Genomic DNA, 12,798 nt, shown 5'->3' on the forward strand with positions numbered 1-12,798 from the left:
TAGCAATCAGAGAAGAAAAGGAAATAAAAGGAATCCAAATGGGAAAAAAAGAAGTAAAGCTGTCACTGCTTGCAGATGATGATACTATACATAGAGAATCCTAAAGATGCTACCAGAAAACTACTAGAGCTATTCAATAAATTTGGTAAAGTAGCAGGATACAAAATTAATGTACAGAAATCTCTGGCATTCATATACACTAATGATGAAAAGTCTGAAAGTGAAATCAAGAAAACACTCCCATTTACCATTGCAACAATAAGAATAAAATATCTAGGAATAAACTTACCTAAGGAGACAGAAAACGTGTATGCAGAAAATTATGAGACACTGATAAAAGAAATTAAAGATGTTACAAATAGATGGAGAGATGTACCATGTTCTTGGATTGGAAGAATCAACATTGTGAAAATGACTCTACTACCCAAAGCAATCTACAGATTCAATGCAATCCATATGAAACTACCACTGGCATTTTTCACAGAACTAGAGCAAAAAAATTTCACAATTTTTATGGAAACACAAAAGACCCCAAATAGCCAAAGCAATCTTGAATACGAAAAAAGGAGCTGGAGGAATCAGGGTCCCTGACTTCAGACTATACTACAAAGCTACAGTAATCAAGACAGTATGATACTGGCACAAAAAAAGACAGATAGATCAATGGAACAGGATAGAAAGCCCAGAGCTAAACCCACGCACATATGGACACCTTATCTTTGATAAAGGAGTCAGAAATGTACAGTGGATAAAGGACAGCCTCTTCAATAAGTGGTGCTGGGAAAACTGGACAGGTACATGTAAAAGTATGAGATTAGATCACTCCCTAACACCATACACAAAAATAAGCTCAAAATGGATTAAAGACCTAAATATAAGTCCAGAAACTGTCAAACTCTTAGATGAAAACATAGGCAGAAAACTCTATGACATAAATCACAGCAAGATCCTTTTTGACCCACCTCCTAGAGAAATGGAAACAAAAACAAAAATAAACAAGTGGGAGCTAATGAATCTTCAAAGCTTTTGCACAACAAAGGAAACCATAAACAAGACCAAAAGACAACCCTCAGAATGGGAGAAAATATTTGCAAATGAAGCAACTGACAAAGGATTAATCTCCAAAATTTACAAGCAGCTCAAGGGGAGGTTGGGAGGGCGGGAGATGCAAGAGGGAAGAGTTGTGGGAACATATGTGTATGTATAACTGATTCACTGTGATGTAAAGCAGAAACTAACACACCATTGTAAAGCAATTATACTCCAATAAACATGTAAAAAAAAACCAATCATTTAAGCCAAGGATTTGGGTAGCGTTTGGGGGATTTGAGAAGAGATGCTGTGTGCAATAAATGGGATTCACCTTAGTATAATGTTTTAAAATGATACAAATAATGATTAAAATACTTCATGTAAAAAAAAAAGATATGACTCAGTATTATTACTGTTACATAAATATTGGAAAACAAAGTAGAGCACAACAATGTGGCATGATATATATTTTTCTAAGAACAAAAGTTTCTTTTATTGAAAGAACTAAGATGTAGTGCTGTGTACATCTCATTCTATCATATCAGGATGTACTAAATGTCTGTGTGTCTTTCTTTCAATGATGTAAAAATCAGTGGGTTCAGATGATGGCAGACTGATATTTCTACTGAAATGTCCTTCATCAGCACTTTACCTAATGGTTTTAACATCTACTAATAATCATTGCCTGAGTAAAGTATTTGTTATTTTTTAATTCTATGACTCCTTTTGCATTTATTAACTGTGATTATTTTGTAAAGTAGAGCTATCCTTCATGAATTATTTGATTGTCCTGAAACACAGTCCCTATAGGAAAGGCAAAATACTTAAATTCTTTCCCTTTTTTATATTATAGCAATTCCCAGAATGATGAATCTTGTATCCAGCAAAGAAAATTATTGATTTTGCATTTATTAGTGTGAAATAATAATTTTTTATATATTATACATGTTTCAATTCATTGCTGTCATTGTTCTTTATGAGCTCAAGTTATCCTGTCTTTTCTAATGGGATGTGATTAAGTCTCCACTTAAATGATAGCCTTTATAACCACGATGAGTCCCAATCTCATCCTGTACATTCCTACTGAGACCTTAAATCAGCTATTTCCCCAAGAAGGTTTCTTTTAGTGGTGAATGGAATTTGGAAACCACAAGTTGTGCACTGTTTATTCATTATTTGTATTATTTGTCCATTACAGGTGTTCATTGTTCTTATAAACCTTTACAGTGAACAAAGCTAATAAACAGGCATTTTAAAGAAAAATGTTAAATAAACCATGAATTCATACTGATATTTCTAAGTCAAAGATTACAGGTTTTATTTTATATACGTATGTATCTCTATTTGTTTATTCTGAAAGTATACTCTTTTAATAATTTTAACATTTAAATGTACATACTGGCTATTTCAAAAACAATTATACTAATTATATTACTCACAAGAAGACCAATGAATGTAGATTTAGATGTGTGTGTGTGTGTCTGTGTGTGTGTGGTTTGTCCTTGGTATGTACGTCTCATTAGAGGCATGACATAGGACATGACAGTTCCATACTGTCAAAATACTGAATTAAAATACTTATCTTGGGGCTTCCCTGGTGGTGCAGTGGTTGAGAGTCTGCCTGCCGATGCAGGGGACACAGGTTCGTGCCCCAGTCCGGGAAGATCCCACATGCCGTGGAGCGGCTGGGCCCGTGAGCCATGGCCGCTGAGCCTGTGCGTCCGGAGTCTGTGCTCCACAATGGGAGAGGCCACAACAGTGAGAAGCCCACGTAAAAAACTTATCTTTGTGGTTATAATTCTTTTATAAAGAAAAAATTTAACTTCTCAGTCATCTGATATATAGTTAATTTTCCATTTATTCTTATTTTTTGGAGATTGCTTTGTTTTTTCCTTTTTGTTTGATTTTTAAATTAATGTAAAACATGTATATAGTTCCAACTCAAAACTATGAAACAAGTACATTGAGAAAGAGCTTGCTTGCATATTTGTTCCCACATCCAATTCTCCACTTCCTTAGTAACTAACAATATTTATTAGTTTTTAGTTTATTCTTCCATTATTTATTTTAGAGAATATTAGCAAATATGTGTTTGTATTTTTCCCACTTCTTCCACAAAAGGGAGCATATACTCACTGTTCTGCACCTTATTTATTCACCTAAAATTGCATATTTTTGTAGTCTACCTTAGGAATATATTCCTTGACATAGGATTGCTAGGTCAAAGTGTAAATCCATATAAAATTTTATTGGTTATTGCCAAGTTCCCTTCAACAGAGTTGTATCATTTTGTGTTTGAGAAGATTTTGAAAATAAGAGTTCCCTTGTCTCTGACCTACTGAATCAGACTCTGAGCTTTAGGTTCCCAGGTGATTTGGATGGCTTTTGGAATCTTGCTCTGAAGGAAATTTTAAAGTCCAACATGAAATTAAATCCAATCAATTGCTCACTTGATATGTGCTAGGTATTATGCTTGGCACTAGTGAGAGAAATTCTAAGATGAACATAATATAGTCTCCCTTGGAGGATCTCATAACCTAGATAGTGGAGAAGAAACATTTATATAGAAATCATTGTAACATCATGTGATTGCTGGTATAATAGAGATGTATACTTGGTACTAAGGAAACACAAAACTGCTGGCACAAAAACTCTGTCTATGAGAATTGTATCTGGTATAGATTGGGATATACTGCTCTTAGAAAAAAGAGAAGTATGTATTTAATAAACTGTTTATAAAACTAATTTAATGGATTCTTCTTGAGAATAAATAAACATGAGTTTAACTCTGAATTTATCTCATTTGTACTTGCTTCTTTGCTGGTTTATTCTTTGACATAGCTTTCAGTTTTCAAGTTGAAACTACCATGGACCTCTATAAAGATTTTTGAACCTAAGGTGATAACAACATGCAGAGTCCTAACATAGTGATATTTTCAGTGTGAAAACACTACCATAATTATGAGCATATTGTGGTTTGCATAAAATAATATTACTCATGTAGCTGACAGGAGAGAAGATAAAAGACAATAAAAAGAGAATTATTTATTAAAAAGATCTAATGTTACAAGAACAGTACACAGAACTATTATCTGACTGTGCCTTCCACATGGTATATACCATTATATATAGTATATATACAGACTGCATACAATATATTTAACGGTTTGACATGGGGTCCACAGTACCTTCATTTGGGTATGCAAGGCATTCAATTTCATGAAATTTTTAATTAGGAGGAGTCTTTTTCTTCAGAGTTCAACTGACGTTATATAAAACTACAGTCTGTTTAGTGATTTAAGACTGTGTGGTTACTATTCCATCCAAGAAAAAGCTGACTCAGTATAATGTACCTTGATAAGGAATGCTGCTCTGCTTTCTACAAATTAACAAGTATGTAATACATAAGTACATAAACATTTTAAAACCTGTTTTTAATAGGTTTATGATGCAGAATACATATTCTGTGCATGTTGCATTAAACCATCCCATATCGCTGATTCCTGTAAGAATATATCAGACGTTCTGTATTTAAATATTCTGTCAGATATACACCATCCATCAGCTAGTCAGAAATATTGGTTAATTTGAATTTGCCATGTATTGACATCATATTTCATTGGGCTTTGTTTTATGAGTTTTAGTAATAATTCAATTCTTAAAGTCCGCTAAATCTAGTATGAAACGCCATGGAAAATGAAGAAAATGATTTTATTCATCAAATATGAAGTAAAAATTATTGCCCATTCTTTAATATTCTTGCTGCAGTTTTTTCAGATGCACAATCTGCTCCTGCAAGCTATACCATACTTGGAGGGAACTCATATTTTGCCTGCAAAACAGTTACCATCCCTCTATATGCAAAGTCCAGCCTCTCGCACTCCAAAGGAGGTACTCAAGGAAGGCCACTTGGTTGTCATTATTCACAGGCTTTGATATTCACCATCCGTGGTAATTTACTATAATAATCTATTAACCAAAATAGGCTTCTAAATCACTTCTTGTTTGTTTAGGGTTGTCTTGAGCATAATCTCCCCCAAAGAAGATGAGTCAAAGAGTGGTTCTGTGTCTCTGAACCCAATTTCTGAGGATGTTCAGAACAGAAACTCCAATCTCTCTTCTGGTTCTACAAGGATTAGCCTCTAGAGCTGGCAGTTTGAGCTCAATACTGCTTCCTTTTGCTTGCTGTTAAAGATGTGAATAGAATTAGCAGGTTTAGATTTTATAAAGGAAAAGAAAAGAATCTACCTTTTGTTCTCATATTAACAACACCTGTAAAATGGTAGTTTCTCCAGGCTATTTTTTGGCATATGGCTTTGTAATAACTATCCCTTCAGGAATCTTCTTGGGTCTAATGTGAACTCTGGCATGTTCTCATACTGGTTAGAATATCTGTAAAATATCACATAGAAAACTTTCACCTCACTTTCCGACAACTATCTAGGATCACTTAGGTTCAAGCTGAGTCCTCAAAGAGCAAATGGGTATTACCTCCTAAGCAGTGTATGGCTAGATGGACTAGCTGATCCCCTGTATTGAGGCCATGTTTCCACACACTGATTAATTAAAAAAAAATCAATTTATCCAAGAGGTCCTCTTTATTTTAATAGTTGGTAAGATTTTATTAATGGCATGTGATGCATGGAACTCTTTAAAAAAATCAACATTTTTTATGCTTGAACCATTTTAATCCATAGACTATCTCTATGCAAAATTACTTGCAGAACAGATTTTCATTGTCCTTAAAATTATTTGCAGTTAGAAGAAAACCTTGGGCCTAATTCAACACCTTTTTTGGCAGTAGGTGGGGAAATGGGGAAGCTGTGTCCCATATTCATTTCATTTTCAAGCTAGCACCCTTAGCAGCATGTCAGTATCTTCAGCTTTTAGTGATCATATATATATTTTTTGTGACTTTATATTTTGTTATTAAAAATAAACATTTACTATATTTGCAGCTAGATAACATAGTACTTGATGAAAAACAATAGCACTTCAGTTCATTTGGACTCACTTTCTATTTACCTTGCACTAATGTAAATGGCTTATTCCCTATCCTAATAACTTGTTCTAGGGATGCATATAGAATAGCATATTGACAAATTTTGCTATTTCATGATACAATCATACAATATTTTCTGAGAAAATTTTTGTGTACTTATCCTATAATGGACCACACAGTTGAAATATTTTTTTTTATATCTCCTGCTGCTTTGTCAATTGGAATAGTCAGCCAAAGGAAAAATGAAGAACAGTAGACTTGGAGTCTTAAGCAAATTTTTCATTCTTAGTTTTGTATTTGTGTTTGAAACAGATCTGCTAGAGACCACTTGCTTAACAAATGGATGGCACACACTCAGGGTCATCAGATATAAAATCAAATTCCAACATACTAAAAAAGTAAAGAATACATTTGACAGAAATTACCTTTGCTTACAAAATTTATTACGTACAATCTGCATATTTTTATTGGACCAATAACTGTCCTCTCCATTTACAAAAACCAAAGAGAAACCTGACGGATAAGTAATATTCCCCCCAACCTCCTGTAAGTGCAACATGTGTAGTTCCAAGTTTTTACGCTTATCTCAAGGTCCTGGGTCTCCACTTACATTACACTCTATTCACTGCTGTTATCAAGCTAAAGCAAAGAAAAGCAAATTAAGTCTGTAGTTTTCACCAAGAGGTTGAAGGAATCATCAATGCCAAAAGCAACGTTACTGATGACGAGGACGTGGAAAGAGTGTGGAGGGTTGACTGAGCACTAGTGATTTTCCCACCTGTGGAAAAGAGAAGCATTATATGGACAAAATTATTTTGGTTTTGCCTGAGCTAGAAAAGAGTTGTTTTAGGTGTGTTAAGATAAATGAATGCAACATCAATCCTCTTTCTGATGACAGCGTTCCTTGTGCTTATGAAACAAGATATTATCTGGGGTTCTCAAGAGGTATATGGAGGGCAGAAGTGTATATGGAATATTGTGTTAAAAAGGCTGTGTCATGTCAAACAAATACACCTCATCAGGAGATTCAGTATAATTTTCAACATGATGCACTGATGGAAAATATCCCAAATTCCAGGTATGAAAATAAAATAATTTCTATAGTGCACAGTTCAGGAAATGGAGTAAAAATAATTAGCAAAAGTTTGTGGCAACAAGAATTCATAATTTATTTTTTTTATTTTTTAAGTAAATTTTTAAATTTAGTAATAAAATATTAATTTATTTAATTTACTTATGGGTCCTTGATTGATTTGACTGTTTCAATTGAGCAGGCTTAAATTATAGGTTCTCATGCCAAACTTGGCAAAGAAAAGGCATCTTTCATTAATCTTACCTCTACTCAGGAGAAGTTCTTCCTTCTTGAGACAAAAGCATTGTATACAGTTAATGTATTAGGATGGTTGCTTGATTAAACTCACTGATTTGAATGTATTAGTCTGAAGAAGTTTTGATAGCTCCATAAATTCACAAGCTAAGTACGATCCTTAGACCTAACTTCAGGAATGTTTCTTCAAGCCAGAGGTCTTTGGAAGTATCATCATCATGATTGATATTTAATGAAGGCTTATTATATGCCAAGTACTGTACAAAGCCCTTCATACATGTTATTTAATTTGATCTTCACAACATTCCTATGTAGTAAGTGCTAATATTTATCCTGGTGTTGCAGATGGTACCAGGGCTTAAAAAGATTATAGAAACTTGTTTAGAGTCATTGAGCTAGGTTTTAGTGGAAAGAGATGCTCTTATATGTTGTCTCTATTAAAACAATGATTGGCCTTGATTAAAACCATGATAGACTAATAATAAAATGTATGAATTGATTTTTGGAATTATTCTTCTGTCATGTTATCCTCTCTGACCAAACTGAGTGTAACAGGATTCTGGGTGTGATTTTTGTTACAGGATAGAGTCTAAATTTATTTTTCAGATGCTTCTTTAAGAGCTGAAGAAACTTTTGTTTGATAAACTAAACATATACACACTCTAAAAGCAGCAAATCTTCTTTCCTTTGAAAACTGTTACAGCTAAGGCACTAATAAAAGCTATTATTCAACATATTGGGGAGTGTTACATATATTTCAACTTGTACAAAATGGGGTCATTGTGAAGTGCATGGCCACACGTGAGCTATAAGAAAGGCATGATGACAAAGCCTCACTGGAGTGATATGTGCATGCTTAATAAGTGACTGTGAAAACATTCTTTCTGTTTATTTGAGAGTGGCTGCATCCTTGTTAAGTCAACTTACATTACATTTTTACAAAAAACCCCTCACTTTCATAATGCTAAGTAGGATCTATATCTCAAATTCCACATAGAATCCACAAAGCAAAAATAAGCTATTTCAGCATAGCAAAAACAAAACAAAACAAAACACAAACAACAACAAACATTGGACTAAGTTCTAGTCCCAGATATAAAACTAACTATTTCACTTGAGCAGGTCATTCAACTTCTTAGGCTTTTGGTTTTTGGAAAAAGATAAGAAGGAAATCAATCGTTGCTCATGTTTTATCGGTCTAAGAAAATACCATGAGATTTCACTTCATTAAAACTCAGGAAATGGGTTGTACTGGCCAAAGTGTTTTATTAACTAAAACATGAAAGTTGATACATTTTTTTTTATGGAATAGAAGTTACAAGTTAATTAAAATATAAATGGGAGAATCAAGGTGTTTGTAAGTACTTTCAATCTTGGGGGTGATATTATTTGGATGATACTTTAGAATCTGATTGTGTTACAGTTGAAAGGAATTTTGGAGAGTCAGAGAATAATAAAATACTTAACTCATAAGTTTGCTAGGAGAATAAAATAAAATGACATATAGAAAACAGCTAGCACAATACAAAGAACATGACCAGAGTGCAGTAAATGCTCTTTGTATTGTTGTTATTAGAAATTTAAGACTTATCAAGCAGGCAGAGAGTTGTCATCTTTTTCACTTTTCAGAAATAATCATTAGTTCTTCAATGTGCTCTTGAAAATCTGAACATTTCAATTGTGAATGAATCAGTGTAGAGACATTATTACCTTTCTTGCTCTTGAAACTATAATTTTATAAATAAATCATAAAGTGTATTAAATATTGTGTGGCCACAATGTATTTAAGTTCTCAGGTCTTTTCACCTGAATTTCTGAAAAAGTCAGATTTTCTGTATCGTGTGATTTTTATTTTTAAATATTCATTTTGAAATAATTTTAGATGCACAAAAAGTAGTGAGAATAAAATAAAGAATTCATCCAGATTCCTTAAATGTTTATGTTTTATCTTCTTGCTCTATTATTCTCCCTATAAATACATACGTTTATTTCCTGAAACATTTGAAAGTAAGTTGAAGACATGATGTACCTTTACCCCTAAATACTTTAATGTGCAGATCCTAAACATAAGACATTTTCTTGTATACCACAGTACAATTTTTAAAAACAGGAAATTAATGTTGATATAATATTATCTAATTTACAGACATTATTCAAATTTATCAATTGTCCCAATAATGTCCTTTATCTTATCTTATATTTTTATGCAAGAATTTACTTACCAAGTATTATGGCAACAGCTTTTCCTCAAAGTTTCAGTCTATCATATTATTTTCTCCACTATGTTTTCCTTCTATCTCACTTTGTGGCATCAAATAACAATCATAAGAAATGCCTCTGGTCTTAACCTAAGTTGAGCAATACATTGAATATAATAAAGCCACATTCAGAGCTCTACATAATATCATTGGATACTTCCCTTTAGGTTGATGCTTCTGCTTGAGAATGACTGCTCAATAAATAATATTCATAATTACCTATTAATTAAATGTACATTAAACATTTTTATACAAGGCCTTAATAAAAATTGCCCAATATTTTCTCAATGAGACATTTGTTTAATGAAATCTTTTCCTTTCTTTTTTGACTATCTCAATGAAATGACTACTTTCTTCTGAATTTGTAAAAATCTCCCTTCCTTTAATCAGTTTTCTCTTGCTGGTGTAATAATGATGGCAATGGGGTTGAATCCTGGTTCTTCTACTTAGTAATAGTGTGATCTTAGGCAAGTTACTTAACTTTTCTCTGTAAAACAAGAATAATGCAACCTACCTCATAGATTGTTAAGAGGATTAAATAAGATGATGTAAGTAAAGCACTTATGACCGTGCCTTACATATAGCAAGGGCTCAGTCAAAGCTAGAAATTATTAATATTGCTAATAATAACAATGATGCTCAAATAAGTTCTAGAGATCTAATATATAGCGTAGTGATTGTAATTAACAAAACTGTAATATATACTTGAAAGTTGTTAAGAATGTAGATTTTAAATGTTCTCACTACAAAAAAGAAATAGCAGTTATATGATGTGATGGAGGTATTAGCTATATTTTTGCAATAAATCTGTGTACATATTTGCAATATACAAGTGTATCAAATCAACTGTTGTACACCTTAAACTTATACAATGCTATATCTCAATTATATTTCAATAAAGCTGGAAAAAGAAAAAAAAACCCAAAACTAAGATATTCAATGAAATTTATAATTTATTTTGAAATCAATAAACACAATCAAATTTTAATTTAAAAAGCATTCCCTTTAAACTTTCCTGTCCCTCACTTTCCATTATCTAATGATAAAGGCAATCATGACAATAGAGAAATGGGTATAATATATTAAATTAGTAAAATACTGGTTAAAAGCAATATTGAAAAGCACAAATGACCAGCAAGACACTACTTGAGATCAGGATAGACAGGGGAATTTCACAAATAAAAATATTTTAATGAAAATGTTAACTCTTTTCTAGATTTGTAGAAATTCCACAGTTGTGAGTGGGCTGCCATGGTTTGTATTAATTGGAGGATCATATAGCAAATCAGAGTAAAATAAGAGAAACTTCAAAGTCTCTGAATTATGCAGTCCATCGTGTTAATTTTGATGAGTTTTACATCATCTTAATATTGTTAGTGGTTATCAAATTAAGCCTATTGTGTCAAAACTTACCTGAATATGATGAGACCCTGATTTGGGAGCTAGCGGTTCCATCCCCTCCTTCACTGCATGCTCGAACTTCAATAATATAGACTCCAGCATCAGGGAGTGGGACTACTGCTTGAGGTTTCTGTGTTTCAATAATTTGACTGTTGCTGTGACCCTCTTGCCTATAAAATACCTGGGAACAATATCAGATGTTTAAACATTTGATATTCAATCAAGGATTTCAAATGTTTATTGACTGCCTTCTGTATGTCACATTCTGAGCTAGGTACAGGGAGCTTACAGCTTAGACAGATATGTAAGTAAATGCAATGTATGTGTTATATGTAGCAATGGAATATACATAAGGGGCTATGGGAATACAAAAGAGAGTTTAATTCTGTCTGGTGGTTTAAGGAAGGTTTTTAGGAGAAGGTGATGCTGAGTTAAGTATTTAAAGATAAGTAGAGTTCACCAGTTGGAAAAGGCAGGAAAAAAAGTCTACAAAGAGATAAGAGAAGATTAAAAATACATCTAAGCAATAAGAAAGCAATAGCATTAGAAGACATTTGGGAATAGTGAGAAATTGAGGCTAGAGAAGTAGGTAGTGAGGGGGCAGATCATTGAAAGTCTGTTATTCCTGGTTCTTGAAATGAATAGCATTCTGAGGGAGTACTCAAAGCTGTCATCTTCAAATCATTTGAAAGGAGTAATCAGAAAATTTGTTAAATACATCAATAATAAATCCTTAACAACATAGAAGATAGCTGAAAGCTTAAAATTATATTGAGTATTTTTATTTTTACTTTTGTGTTTGCCTTTTGGTAAATTGGCATTTGGATATATTGGGTAGCCAAGTTAAGTGTTTTTTGACATCTGTCCATGGTACTAGAATTGAACATGTATTCATGGCAAACAGAGTTTTATAACTACAGATTAGGACACAGAATTATCCTGTGTTTACAGGTCAGAAAACTAATGTCATAGAGATTATATGATTTATACAAGATCATACGGCTAGCTGTAGAAGAAACTGCATTGGAAGATTAGTATTCAGATGATCAGTTCAGAGGTGTTTCACTGTATTATACTGTTTCTACTCATTTGCCCCCAATAAACTTTGTGTGTGTGTGTGTGTGTGTGTGTGTGTATGTGTGTGTGTGTGTGTATAATGGTCAAGTAGCAGCAGTTAAGATTTTAAATGCATTTGCATTGTTTCATTGTTTTAGTGCTTTTATCATAATTGTGAGTATTATGATTGCTTTGCATAATGGAGAGAACAGTGGCTTTGCAGTCTCACAGATCTGGATTCAAAACAATCTCCTACAGAACAAAACAAAAAACAATCTCCTACACATTCCTGTCTGAGCAAATTTGAGCAAGTTACTAACCTTTCTAAATCTGAAGTGCCTGTACTGTATAGTACAGATAATAACACCTATTTCATGGTTTTGTTAGGAAAATGCATGTAAAACGCCTAGCACAGGACCTGGTAAGTTTAATAAGAGAAAGCGACTTTTTCTGTTGCTATTATTTTTCCTTGTCAATGGTCAGTATTTCATTTGCATCATAAAAGATAAACTTCCTTGGGAGACTAGACAAAAATTTATAATACTTTTTGTTTATTAAAAATGTGTTTTGGGCTTCCCTGGTGGCGCAGTGGTTGAGAGTCTGCCTGCCCATGCAGGGGACACGGGTTCGTGCCCCAGTCTGGGAGGATCCCATGTGCCCGGAGCGGCTGGGCCCGTGAGCCATGGCCACTGGGCCTGCGCGTCCGGAGCCTGTGCTCCGCG

General features: G+C 33.3%; 1 protein-coding gene across 1 annotated transcript in view; it reads right to left on the reverse strand.

Annotated features, from left to right (window-relative positions):
* Positions 1-6,708: 6,708 nt before the first annotated feature.
* The window catches only part of CNTN5 (contactin 5), a 504,363-nt gene continuing 498,273 nt past the window's right edge, over positions 6,709-12,798 (reverse strand). The window contains exons 21-22 of the mRNA XM_024760353.1: positions 11,033-11,201; positions 6,709-6,812 (exon numbers count right to left, since the gene is read on the reverse strand). Of these exons, the coding sequence (XP_024616121.1) occupies positions 6,709-6,812; positions 11,033-11,201 (273 nt within the window). The remainder of the gene's footprint in view (positions 6,813-11,032; positions 11,202-12,798) is intronic.

This window comes from Neophocaena asiaeorientalis, unplaced genomic scaffold (assembly GCF_003031525.2).
Source record: "Neophocaena asiaeorientalis asiaeorientalis breed wild unplaced genomic scaffold, Neophocaena_asiaeorientalis_V1.1 scaffold601, whole genome shotgun sequence".
Classification (NCBI taxonomy): Eukaryota; Metazoa; Chordata; class Mammalia; order Artiodactyla; family Phocoenidae; genus Neophocaena; species Neophocaena asiaeorientalis.